This window comes from Aulonocara sp. 'chitande type north' Nkhata Bay, linkage group LG6 (genome assembly GCF_057382095.1).
Source record: "Aulonocara sp. 'chitande type north' Nkhata Bay isolate Kocher_YH1m ecotype deep benthic linkage group LG6, A_spYH_male_GT1.1, whole genome shotgun sequence".
Lineage (NCBI taxonomy): Eukaryota > Metazoa > Chordata > Actinopteri > Cichliformes > Cichlidae > Aulonocara > Aulonocara sp. 'chitande type north' Nkhata Bay.
The window spans coordinates 30,473,831-30,486,989 of record NC_141349.1 but is presented as its reverse complement, the minus strand read 5'-3'; the positions used below and the strand labels follow the sequence as shown (position 1 = coordinate 30,486,989).

Here is a 13,159-nt window from a genome sequence, read left to right as displayed (position 1 = left end):
TGTATACTCAGCTTTACCATCTGTGTTTACCAATTTAAATAAATGAAACTTTCCATGCTTCAGAAAACAAAGTGTCCATTAAAGGCCCTGACAGAATATTTTAAAGTGATATTTTAGGTTAAGACTTTCCTTTTGAAACTGAATCATAGGCTCTGCCTTTAAAGAAACCACATCTCGTCTGACTGGAGCTAACTGCAGGAGCACTTAGCTGCACTGAGGTGATAACTCTTCAAGCGGTTTGTAAATCAAAGAGTGGAAGCTCCTCAAGCTCACAAGCAAATTTCTGCTGAGCCAGAACCACAAAGGGTGTGGAAGGCTGAGGAGCAGGAGGAGGTGGCAGTGGTTAGCCTTCTGTAAATCTATATTAAGTAAGGCAGAGAGTTTACGACACTGAGGTTTGAATTGAAATCACCCTGCATGTATATTACGCAGTTGCCCTTACTGTATCCTGAGCTAAGAGATAAATGGAAAGGTTGTGAAAGGAGAAAGAGGATTTAATAGCTGTCTGTCTGTGTATTTTAGGCCCTAGAGTGAGATTGGGGAAGGGAGGTTAGAAAACAACCAACAAGTAAGATACTTAACGTTATCCAAACTGGCCTTTAGTTCAAATTTATTTATTTTTTTTTATTTTTTTTACGTAAAGTCACAAGACAAGAGCACAAAAAACAAAACTAAAATGCAGCAATATACAAGAAAAAGTGTACACTGCTGCTGTTTGGAAGAAATGTAAATGTTTTCCACCTTAAAAAAAACCCATAACCACATTTTTTTTTTAAACTAGGAAAGACTGACTTACTCTTAGGTGTAGCAGCTGCTCTGCTGTAGCCTGAATGGACTGTGGTTGCTGCTGTCGGCGTATCAAAGAATGACTTGAGAAGCCTTTTCTGAGAATAGAAATCTGGCGAAGCACAGAAAACTTTCTGCACTCACTGCTATAATGTACAGAGAGTCATCTTCTTGTTTTGTATTCAGCTCCTGCATCTATATCCAAGTCTCACAGGGTTTCTTTGAAATGTATTGTACTGTTTGCATTTTTTCATAGTTAGACAGAGAGGGGCATTACGGACACAAAGCTGCAGCGAGCCTCAGTACCTACAGTGAGCTCCGGTGAGAGAACGAGACACTGAACTCGAGCTACAGACAGCACATCAAGTTCTATTGCTGCGTATGTTGGGTAAGGTCCACTGGGAGAAAACTGCTGCTGCCACTGCTGTCTGACTGCACACACCAATGCCTCCAACGCTGCAGTGAGAACTCATGAAGCTCTGCTTATTGTAGACTTCTCTTTTGATCCTGTACAACACAGACAACCTGCTATGAATAAAATATGTAGGTTCACTTCCAAGAATTGAGAAGCGTTATTACTACTAGGGCTGAACGATATATCGCATTTGCGATAATATCGCGACATGATCAAGTGCAATTTTCTAACCGCAAAGGCTGCGATTATACTCTGGACATGTCCAAATTCATGGGCTGCATCCTCCTGAGGCCGCATTTGTAGACCGATTACGTCACAGCGACGCGCCGAAGGCTGTCCAAATTACTACCATATCCCAGAATTCATAGCGCGGCCCAGCCAAACTCCAGTTTCCAGCAATGGTGGCCGCTACTAAGTTTTAAAATTACTCATACTAATCTTTCAGGGTCACAAAATAAACTTTTAACATATTTTCAGGCGAGAAAGTAGTTGTGTAAACATCAAATATCTGCTCGGTTTATCAAGATATCCCATATTTGCAAAAGTGCTTCGACGTTTTCAGAGGCGTCTGCTACCCACCAGCTCGACAGCTAGCCGGGAGCTCGAGGGTTACTGATGCGGCCGAGAACGGCACAACTCCCGGCACATCATTTTCAGATCACCGCGGAGTTTCGCTGCTCGGGTTAAACGTAATATATAAGTCACTTAGACAACCTAAAAATGTTATTGTTGGGCTTTTTTCAGTGTTTTGTTTGTTCGTGAGTAAATCGGTTTGGCTGAGATTAAAGTTATTAGATTAGATAAAATTACACTTTATGTGTAATGTTACTGACTGCAGAGATCAGTAAGATGTGTGTATTTTTTATTTATTAGTTTTATTTATTTAATATTATTTTTTAATTGAATGACTGTCTAGTAGTTCACAGATGTCGAAAAACTGAGTGTGGTAAAGCCACTGATTTTTTTTATGTATATTTCTGCAATCTGCACATTGTACTGACTTTCATTTTAATGTTTACACCAGGGTTCCTTGTCAGCACTTTATGCTCAGATGTTTGTAAGCTAAAAATAAACTATTGTGTATGTTCAAATATACTGTTGTGATTGAAGAAGTTAAATAAAAATGTCAGTCATCAATTCATGCATCACCTCATGTCATCATAACAGAGGTCTGTCTTCCAGGAAAGAACAGTTTAAAATTAATGTAATATAGTATTGGCCATACTATATGATGTATTGCTTGTCTTTGTTTAATAATACAGAAGACAAATACCTTAAAAAATAATCGCATATCGCAATATTGGGGCAAAAAATCGCAATTAGATTATTTTCCATAATCGTTCAGCCCTAATTACTACTGACAGTTCACGACCGATTCATCAGAAGAGTGTGAACCTAAATTAAACATGCTTCTAAATGTGAGAAAAACCACACCCGGGTTGTTGTTCTGAACTTCTTCAATCTGACTAAACAAATGCCACGATTGAAGAACAGTAGAACTGCACTATACTGCCCAAACTATTCACTCATCAATCTAAATCAGGTGCTCAAATCACTTCCATGGCCACGGGTTTATAAAGTCAAGCACCTGAATGCTTAAGCATATCAAAACAATTTGGACAATTTCACGCTCCCCTCTTTATTTGAACAATTTGTCATTATTCCAACATGACTGCACACCAGGTCCATAAAGACACGGATGAGTGAGATTGATGTGGAAGAATTTGGCTGGCCAAAAAGAACAGATAATCTTTGGGATGAATTACAGTGGAGACTGTGGCTACGACAATAATAATGCAGAGCTTATTTAGTGAGCGTAACTTATCTTATTTTTTGTAGCTACAATTTACAGATGCCCATTAAACATACAAGAAAACACAGAGTTACTGTTCTAAATATAGGACAGCTATAACGATAAACTTGCTGAATGTGTGTGTGTGTGTGTGTGTGTGTGTGTGTGTGTGTGTGTGTGTGTGTGTGTGTGTGTGTGTGTGTGTGTGTGTGTGTGTTCGATGTGTGTGTGTGTGTGTGTGTGTTCGATGTGTGACTGCATCTGTTCAAAACGTAGACGTGCAGGATGGGCAGACTGCAGTCTGCAGCTTTCTCGAGAACCGCTCATCTAAAAATGAATGAATGACTGAACTCATTTGTCACAGGAAACCAAAGACAAACATAGAACGCGTGTAACTACATTCCTATAAAGTAATGCAAATATGCCTTTTTAAGGGTTAAGACTTGGTGTTAGGGTTATGCTGAGAACATCATATTTAGGGGTGACATGCTTGAAAATGATGCATTAAATTAGTGTCACCAAAAAGCCTGCCTAGCCTGTGTGTCTAGGTATGCTTCCCCTCCACAAACAGGGTGGAGAAGGTAGTGGTTAATTTAGGGGAAAGACTGGTTACAGTACATAACTTTTAGTTCAAATATGACCATCCCAAAAAAAAAAAAAAAAAGTCAAAGAAATGAGTGCACTTTCTCAAACGACTTGCAATAGACAAACCAAAGTTGACAAAGGCAAAAATCAGATGAAAACATAAATTTCTTGAAATACAAATACATGTATTTGTAAAATAATGGCACCTGCTCTTTTTTGTGTCTAATTATCAAATGTACTTATTGTGTTTGCATATGCACCCACACTTTTTGTACTTTGTGTTTACTGTGTACGTATTTACTACATTATAAAAAAGATCTGCGTTTTAAAATATGTATTTTTAAAATACAGGTCTTATGATGTAATGAACCCAAATTTGAAAATTTTGGTATGCAGGAGAAGTACAGCAGTGAATGTCTACAGCCAATTGTAAAAAACAAAACAAAAAAAAAAAACAACAACAACGATGGATCCAGCCTCTGTCAGAGTTTGAGCCTCCATTTCAGCAAGTGGTGTTGCAGATCTTGCCAAAAATGACGATAAACTGACTAAGAATTTACAAGAAAGCTTGGGTGAGAGAGTTCAGACTATGTTGAAGAATAAAGGTGATCATACTAAATATAGACTTTCAAGCTTCTTAGCATTGTTCAAACTCTGTTTCTGCCTTTTATACAGTCATTCCATGTATGTTTGCACATTTTAATAAACTACTACCCATGTCCCATTTTCCTACCAAATCATAAAGAAATGAGAGGTGACTCAAGATTTTACAGTAGCACAATGCTGTACGTGATTTTAACTATGAAAAGTATCCTGTGAGCACTCCCTGGTAGTCAAATACCTCTAAACGTTTGGTTTCTGACAGATGGTTTCTACTCTTCTCTTTTCCTTAATGCAGTCATCTCAAATACACAGCTCCACCCACCTGCTGTTCAAACCTTCTGTTTGTAATGGGCAGCCAATTAGAAGAAAGCTGGCTTAAATGGAGAGGAGTTAATACTGCTTATTTCATACAGTGATTGAACGGGAGTGCAGCACCAAGACCCAGTTTAAGACAAATAAGCATTATTTACAGATGTGAATCTCTGGTACAGTCCAAGAATAAAAACATTGAGTTTGCTAATAAGAACAAATGGTCGCTTCTAAAGATTGATCACTTGTTCATATAACATAGAACTCTACTTTGCACTTATAAACTATTGCAGCAGGACAAAAACCAGTGTCCCAGCTTCAACTTTCTCAGCCTGAGGTAACGTGTTAGTAACGGCATCGACTGGCTGAGAGAGGCCTGGATTTTGCAGCTAAAAGAAGCCATGCCAGTCCCCTCGAGAACGTCAGATAAGATCCTTCAGAGCCATTTGCATTGTTTCACACTCATATTCAGTTACACTGCATTAGCACAAATCATTATCCCTGTAGTGACTCAAAACATTACCTTCAGTGTATCACTACAGTACTACCTGAACAAAACCCTTACTCATGATTTCAGTTACAGAGATAAATAATAACAGTCACAGCAGTGTTGTTTGTTCTATACACACAATACCTAAATTATCGTCCAAATAACGAAGGCTGTAAAGGAAAACTAGAAATTGGGGTCATGGCTGTAGCAGATGCTGAAATTCAAAAATGTCTGATGGTAAAAACACACACAAGCAAAATCATCCAGACAATGAGGAACTACAAGTGACAATGACATTGTCTCAAGAGGCCAAACAATGACACCGCTCTGCCCTGGAGTTCAACTCTGCACTGATGTTGACTGACTACAAAACCCATACTAAAAAATATATATATATTATATTAATTAATTAAAATAAATGTAGTAGTGGTAGGACTGCAACTCTAAACTAAATGTTAGAAAAATTCAATGGCTGATGTTGTTGTTCTACAAATTAGTGCAAAATCCTAGTGACAATCTTAGTGACTGCATGATGCTAAGCAAAAAGTGTCTCTTTCTACACAAACAGCACATCATTCTACAGTTGACACTGAGCCACCAACATCACGAAAAACAAGCTGCTCCCATATTATCATCCATCTAGTATCATCACGTTTTCATTTTTTTGTTTGTTCCTCAAGGACACACTATTCAGGTTTACAATGTGCCCCATTCAGTCATCCCTGTGAATAAACAGTTTGCTTGTTTGGTTTTGCTAATATGGTCGATTTGTTCCAAAACCCTTTATCACACTACACTATATTATACTGTTACAGCCATTCAAACTATGTCCACAGCAATATACTTGGGACCAAACACACAAGGAAGTTTTTCCCAACCAATTGGAATATATATTTTTTCCTAGCAACTGGTGGTAGCTGGTGGTTCAAGTCGCAGTCATGCATGACTTTAGCGATCCTTTTGCCAAAGACTGCCATTAACCTCCACCAATTACACACAGCCAGTTGGGGAATGATCATTTTTCCCCTCATGACTGATAGTTACTAAATGATTGCGTACAGGTCTCTCAACCTGTGTGAACAAAGTGACTTATGTCTGCAAAATCTCACTAAAGATGCCAAACAAATGGACAGAACCATCTGCTGTGACAATACGGAGGGGAATAGAGTTTCTTTGAGTTTAGCTATTGTCCCTTTAATTTCCCTGTTTACCATTATTATGATTTGCTCTGCTAATATAAATGGCAATGGTAAATGAACTTGTTTTTATATAACGCAAGATACATGGGCATGTAGACTGGAGCAACCACAGGGCTACAGCTATACCACCTGGTTGAGATCTCTGTAATTTGATTGGGTCAGTTTGCTGAGCTAAGGTTTTTGTATCCTTAAGCAGCATTTTTGAATAGCACACTGTTCTCTTTCACGGGCCCATTTTTTCTGAGAAATAGCCTGTTTTCATTGTCATTTCTTTGTGTTTCATCATTTTTGTCTAATTTTAAAGCTCTCATAGATGTGTGTTGTTGTGTCACACAATCTTCAGGTTTTTATGCCATTTTTGGAAATTTGTGTAGCCACCAGTAACATTTTCGTTCACAGATTAAATGGAATTACAATAACTGCTGATTACACTTCCACTATATACACTGCACTGCAGTGCTGCAGTTCATTATCATTTGACATCAGCAACCACATGCTCGAGCGAGATGACAATATATTCTGTCGGGTTTAATCAATACTTGTAACCTCTCTGTCTGATACCATCACCTTCCTTAAGATCATAATGCTGTCAACAAGTGAATTCAGTCTTTTCATTCAAATTTTATGTTTGTAACCTCAGGACAATACCATTAAGAAAAAAAACACAGGTAATGCAGCTGAGGTGTCAGTTGTAATTTCCAAAGAAGGAATGTATCAGTCTTTTTTGGCGCCATCGTGGCGAGTTGTTGACTCATCTGTCACCTCGTGTCATTTTTTTCAAAGGTTTCACATCATCACACCACAGAGCTAACCGACAGCTGGTAATGACCTGCAATGTATTGTTCACTTCCTTTTTCTGAGCAAGCAACGCCGTGTTCAATGTCTCTCAATGAAAATACTTTAATTGGAATACAACAGTGAGAATAAGTACGACAGACTATTTCATTGCATAATTACAGCGGTATCATGATCAGCCTGTGACCTAACCAATTCTCTAAGCCACAAAAAAAGCACCAAGTGGTGGTTTCAGTCATGCCTCTAACAGATGTTTGGATAAATGATCATTATCATGCAAACTAGTATGTGTGATCTAAAGTGCAGCTGACTCAGTGTCAACCATTAGAGCAGAGAAGCAATACTGGACAAGTTGAGCAGACATGAAATATGCCTATATAAGCTATCTCACAAGGAAACAAACACAAGGAAAATGAGTGTATAGAAAATAGATGTTTTCTGAATAACTCTTTGAGCACACCTGACATTAAGCCAATGACACAAGCATCAATACTGATGGAGAGGTCAGAAAGGATTGCATTGACCTCATTTAGAGTAATGGTTTGGATGCAGAGCTCCTGAACATGATTTAGTATGGTTCATGAGGCCTCGGGCACAATGAGTAACTAACTGGAGACACCCTTTCAGGCTGCAATCATATTAGCCTGTTCCAAAGATACCAAAGACCCTGCAGCTACAATGAGGTTTGAAATGCGAGGTTTGAAATTACCACAACTGACTGTGAAAATGTTCAGAAATCTAACACATCAGCAGGTAGCGCTGAAATAGACTCATTTTCAGCTGATATTTTATTCTCAGTACTTCTATTTGATTCTTTATCCTACAAAACCCAGACAGGTGACAATAATTGAAAATCAGCATTCAGGTGATTTCATCGAGGAGTCATTAATCTTTTATTATTACCACAACTATCAAATATAAGAGGAACACTTCCTCACTCCAATGTTTCTAGACCCCCAAATCAGTAACTAGCAACTAAAATTAAAATATCAACAATTTATTATAATATAAGGTACCAATAAACCAACTGACTAAAAAATTACCCCAGCAAATCATATATAGCATAAACACAGTTTGCCACAATCAACCTGTCTATTTTTCCACATTTGAAGTGGTGTGAATGTAAAAACAATACTTCGTGCATACTATTTTTTACAGCTTGTCAGTGTAATGAACAGTTTCCAACTCACACAGAAAGTAAGAAAGGAATATACATACTGTAAGTCTGTAACAGCTCCAGCTAACTAGTTTGCAACCAACAGTAGCAACCAAAGCATAGCATCCAGATCTAACCTCAGCAGGGAGTATATCCCTAGTAAGCATACATAATGCAGCAGAAAAGCTGGCCATGGACGCAGACCGAGAATCCCAACTGCACGCAAAAACAGCCAAGGAAAGAGGCAATCAAGATCAACTGGAAAATGTATAAGAATCAAGAACAATATTCAGTGTTTGTTATCTTAACTTCATCCATCTTCAATGGAGCTGGAGTCTACCCCACCTGTGAGACAGGTTGCCAGTCTGTCACAGGGCTAACACAGATTTATTCACGCTCACACCTATGGCCAATTTACAGTAAACCAAACACGCAATTATCCTAATAATTAACCTAACATGCATGTCTTTGGACTGTGGAGAAGTGGAGACCATGCTAACTCCACACAGAGAGGCCCCAGCTGTGAGGTGATGGTGCTACTGAACAATTACTGAACAATAATAATAACAATAACAACAACAACAATAAAAGAAGAAGAATTCCAAAAATAGGAAAGTTTTTGACTATGTAAAACCTATGTATTTGGTAGTCAAGGTAAGTGTAAGAGATTAGAAAAAACTCAGCAACTCTTTATCTGGTTTACACATCAACGCCTCTTACAAACATGTGAGATAAATTTAATCTTTATCAAAAAACTCTTTATCTAACAAAGCTTTTCCCATCTCTTTTGTATTATTATGTAAAACATCCTTAGGTTTCTTGAAAGGCACAATACAGATCTAAGTTATTATTATCATCATCATCATTATTATTATCATTATTATATTATAAATCAAACCTATTGTTTCACAAAACACCTCATGCAAACATGAAAAAAAAAAAAACTACAAGTACTACAACCAAAAAGAAATAGCATTCAGTGGAACTTCAAAATGATTTATCTCCTTTTCTTTACTTTTGCTTGAAACTGAGCAACCATCATTGCAACAATGACACTTGATGTGTTAAATTAGTCAGTAGTATACAGCGTGAGAAGCAAAAACTAGGCCAAAAACAAAGCATTGGTCTGAATAAACCAGTAATAAGAGAGGCAGAGCTAGATCAGGTGAAGTCATTGAGCCTCTTTTATTTGGGTTGCTGTCCCAACCTGGGACACTCATTCAGTCACTGTATCGGATTACAACCCGTGCACTTATATTACAAGACATTTCAAAGCAAATGAAACTTTCCAGAGCTACTAAAAGTCTACTCTCTTCTCTTCTGGCAATGACACGCAGAGCAGAATTGCAGTATATTTTGTCTTGTTAAAAATAAATTTTGTGGAAAATGCTAACTGGGTCACAGTGCTCTGTGTGAAGGAAATAATATGTATGACAGAAAATGGAAAAAGTGTTTTGGATTTTTGTTTTTTAAGGACAAATAATTTCTTTACTTATCTTTAGTATAATCGTGGGTTATAGAATAGCTCCCACTGGAATGATCATACGTCTCAGCATTACGTTAACAAAAGAAGCAATCAATATTGTCTCATGTTTCTCAGGTGTGTTTTTATGTCAAGTGGGTTTGTTTGCAGGAGGCTGAAAATACTGAACTGAAAAGTGACTCTCCATAACACACCAGGACAATTGTTTTATCCATGTAAGCAGGAGGTTAAATATGATGAAGCAGAACTGATAGTAAGGACTCTGTACAAGACATACCTCTTCACTGGACCTTAACTCAATAGCAGCAATAATCCCTTGTGGTTTTTTTCAGGTTTCTTAAAAGATCCTGAAACACGACTCTGTTTAGACTGGCTCTTTTGTTTTATTAATCCAAGGAGCAGTTTAAAGGTATTCGGGAGAGATCTGACAAAGTGCCAAGAAACCTGTTTGGTATAGGAAATGAATAAGGATACTAACAGCTAAGTAACAGTGGTGCTTCGGGGAAAAATTTAGTGATACAAGAATAAGCCAAGAAAGAAAAACCAGTGGGCCCTGTATAGTAAACATTAAGTGCAATTGTACTTTACAATTTCATAGAACCTGAAAAGTGAGAAATGCATTTTAAAAAAAGGAAGACAAAGGTGAAGTTTTAAGGTGATGACTCATCAATGGTACATTGCATTGCTTTTAATAACCACTTAAGGCTTTAACAATCTAACAGAAACTGAACAGAAATAAAAGCCACCTTATATTTAATCATGCTTCTGGTATTTGTGTAATTGTGTTAAAAAAAACAACAACAAAGAACAGACTTAGTGATTCATCACCTTTTTTAATCATAGGGTAAAAGCAGTTAAAGCTCCTCCCACTACAATCCATGACCATAAATAACACAGTATGACTGTAACAAGATAATAAGCTACTCTGAGTAAAATTAATTTTAAATCAATTAATTTTCAAAAATGTTCAACATTTTAAGGTCAAAGCTTCCAGCTTGTGAGGATGCACCGCTTTTCTTTTTCATATGACAGCAAACTTCTAACTTTTTGGACTGTTTAACATTTTACAGACCACAAATATGTTTGAGCTTACCTTTAAACACAGTGCACTGTGTGCCACTAAAAGCCTTTATATGCTGGATTAAAAGAAGATGTAGGTCAACACCTACATAGATTTTGAAGTAGGTTAAATAGTGTGTGTGTGTGGGGGGGGGGGGGATAATTAACTGAAATAGAAGAAATAGAAATAGAAGGTGACTTACACGATGTTTTGCACTTACAAAACGAAGAAACGAAGTAAAAGAGAATAAAATATTAAAAAGTGTCTTGTTTTAGTCTTTTTTTAAATTATATCAGCAAAACGAGGCGAGGATAACTGAGCATACTGATTTTAGATTAAGCCTAGCTTTTAACATGTTAGCATTTTGCTTATACGCAAACTGCCTACTTTTTGATAAAATATACATAAAAAAGGCGGCACCTTTCTCGTTTCACTAACCTTTCTCTTTCACCAGTGAGCAAAGGTGTGGGTTAACAGTCATTTGGTGACGACTGAAACTCATATTTGCCTCAGTATCACAGTGGTATACTCATTCAGAGATGAATGTAATTGCAGCGTGGGATCCTGCTTCTATCACTACCTGCAAACTTTCCGCTGTCGTTGCTATCCAACACTCACCGTTTCTAGGGAACTGTTGCCGGGCAGAGCGCTCTCGGACAGCGCGAGCCCACTTCTCTGCCTCCTCCAGGTTAGCTTGCGGGTCCTGGAGCGAGGCGAGCCGAAAGCCCTGCTCCACTCTCTGCCGCGATACCTTGGAACTCATCCACCGCCGTTTGAGCGGGTAAAAGTAGGCGACTAAGTACGCTGCCTTATCCGCACTGTCATTTCCCCGGTAAGCCCGGCAGCCGACACAGTCCTTCAGACTGAGCACCACCTTGTTCCGTCCGACAGGTGCCGACGTGAGCCTCTGGACGACGAGGTCCTTCTCGGTCAGGATGACGGCACACCTGCCTTTTCGGTTACTGGTCCCCGTAAATTCCCCGTACAGCTTCACCAGACTGGTGGACTCCAGTTTAGCTCTGCATTGATCCATCCTGAACAGACGCCGGACCGGAGAGACCGGGACGCAGAGGGGGTCCGGGAAGCAGAAGAAGCAGCCACACAGTCACATAGCTAACGTGAATGATGCGAGCAAAGTAGACCGGAGGACTGACAGGCTGCTCCGGACCGCTGTGAAGGCTGACGGAATCAAACGCTACATATCCGGTGACATTTCAAAATAAGAGCCCCAACACTGAAAGCGTTGCAGCTCCTTGTGGGACGCTGCCTAAGGTTTCAAGTTATAGTTATTTAGGAATTGCCAGGGTTTAGTCAATGGCTTATAGTCAGAAAATAAAAACGTAGATATTTCACGCAGTCACAATATTAATATAAATAAAATTATTTAACACTACAAAAATGTAAGTTTGTTGTTTTGTTGTGGAGCCATTTCTGGTATTTCATGGATCATATGACTAAATGAAATCCAAATTTTAAAAGTATTTTCAAACTACTAACAGGATAAAGATAAAATAACTAATTGATGACTGAAAGTTTAATTAAGAAAAAAACAATTAAATATCTCTAAAAAGTAAGATATTCCAATAAAATGTTATTTCTTTTTCCTTTATTGCCAGCTAAAAACAAGTTTCTGCTATAGGAGAATCAGTCAACTTAACATTGCTTAATCGACTTAAATCAAAAACCTTATATTTTTTGTTTTGTGTTTACCGAGTTTTTATTTATGCGATTTCATAGATAATGGCATTTACAGTCCTGGTGAAATCAAAACCTGTTTTCCTTTAGCTTTATTCAGGTCCGTGAAACATGCACATTTATTTATTTATTTACAGATATACCCTCATCATCCGCTGTATGTGATTTGTATTACGCAAAATCCAGCTTTTATTTTTAATTCATCCCCACATTTGTCGGTGTTTTTCTTTGTCTGTCGCTGGCTTCATATTCAGTTTTCACTGAACTTTGCTGTGCAGTAGTTTTCTCCGGCTGCAAAAGTCGCAGTATGCTGCCCCCTAGTGTTTATGAGAGTGGAGTAACTGTGTAAAATTTAAAAAAAAAAAAGTCCCTGAACAAATAAAACTGAACTGAGTAACAATTACGAACAAAACACAAACATAGAACAGATGCGCGCCTGTCATCACTGTCATCACAGCAGAAAACCACTGACCACTGAGGCATTCAGTAATGCAGGTTTTTAAACAAGCACATGAAGAATAACTTAAGAGTTAAAAAAGAAACTACCTGCACAACTTACTTGTCCTGAACACACCTATAGAGAAATGTTTAACATGTTTTTTATGTTTCCTTTGGAGGCGGCTGTGCACTGTAAAAAATAGTCTACAAATTTTATATCAAGTTACTGTAAAACATTTATAGTATTTCTACTGAATTTTAATATATAGTATTATTACTTTATTTTATATACCTTTCCAGGATGTAAAAAAAAACCCAAAACAATAAATAAATATAAACATCATATAGCTTGC

At 37.8% G+C, this 13,159-nt stretch overlaps 1 protein-coding gene across 1 annotated transcript in view; it reads right to left on the bottom strand.

Annotated features, from left to right (window-relative positions):
• LOC147328092 (sphingosine kinase 1-like) overlaps nucleotides 1-11,840 on the bottom strand; it is a 40,935-nt gene extending 29,095 nt beyond the window's left edge. The window contains exon 1 of the mRNA XM_086296248.1: nucleotides 11,292-11,840. Within this exon, the coding sequence (XP_086152374.1) occupies nucleotides 11,292-11,706 (415 nt within the window). The 5' untranslated portion in view covers nucleotides 11,707-11,840. The remainder of the gene's footprint in view (nucleotides 1-11,291) is intronic.
• Nucleotides 11,841-13,159: the final 1,319 nt, after the last annotated feature.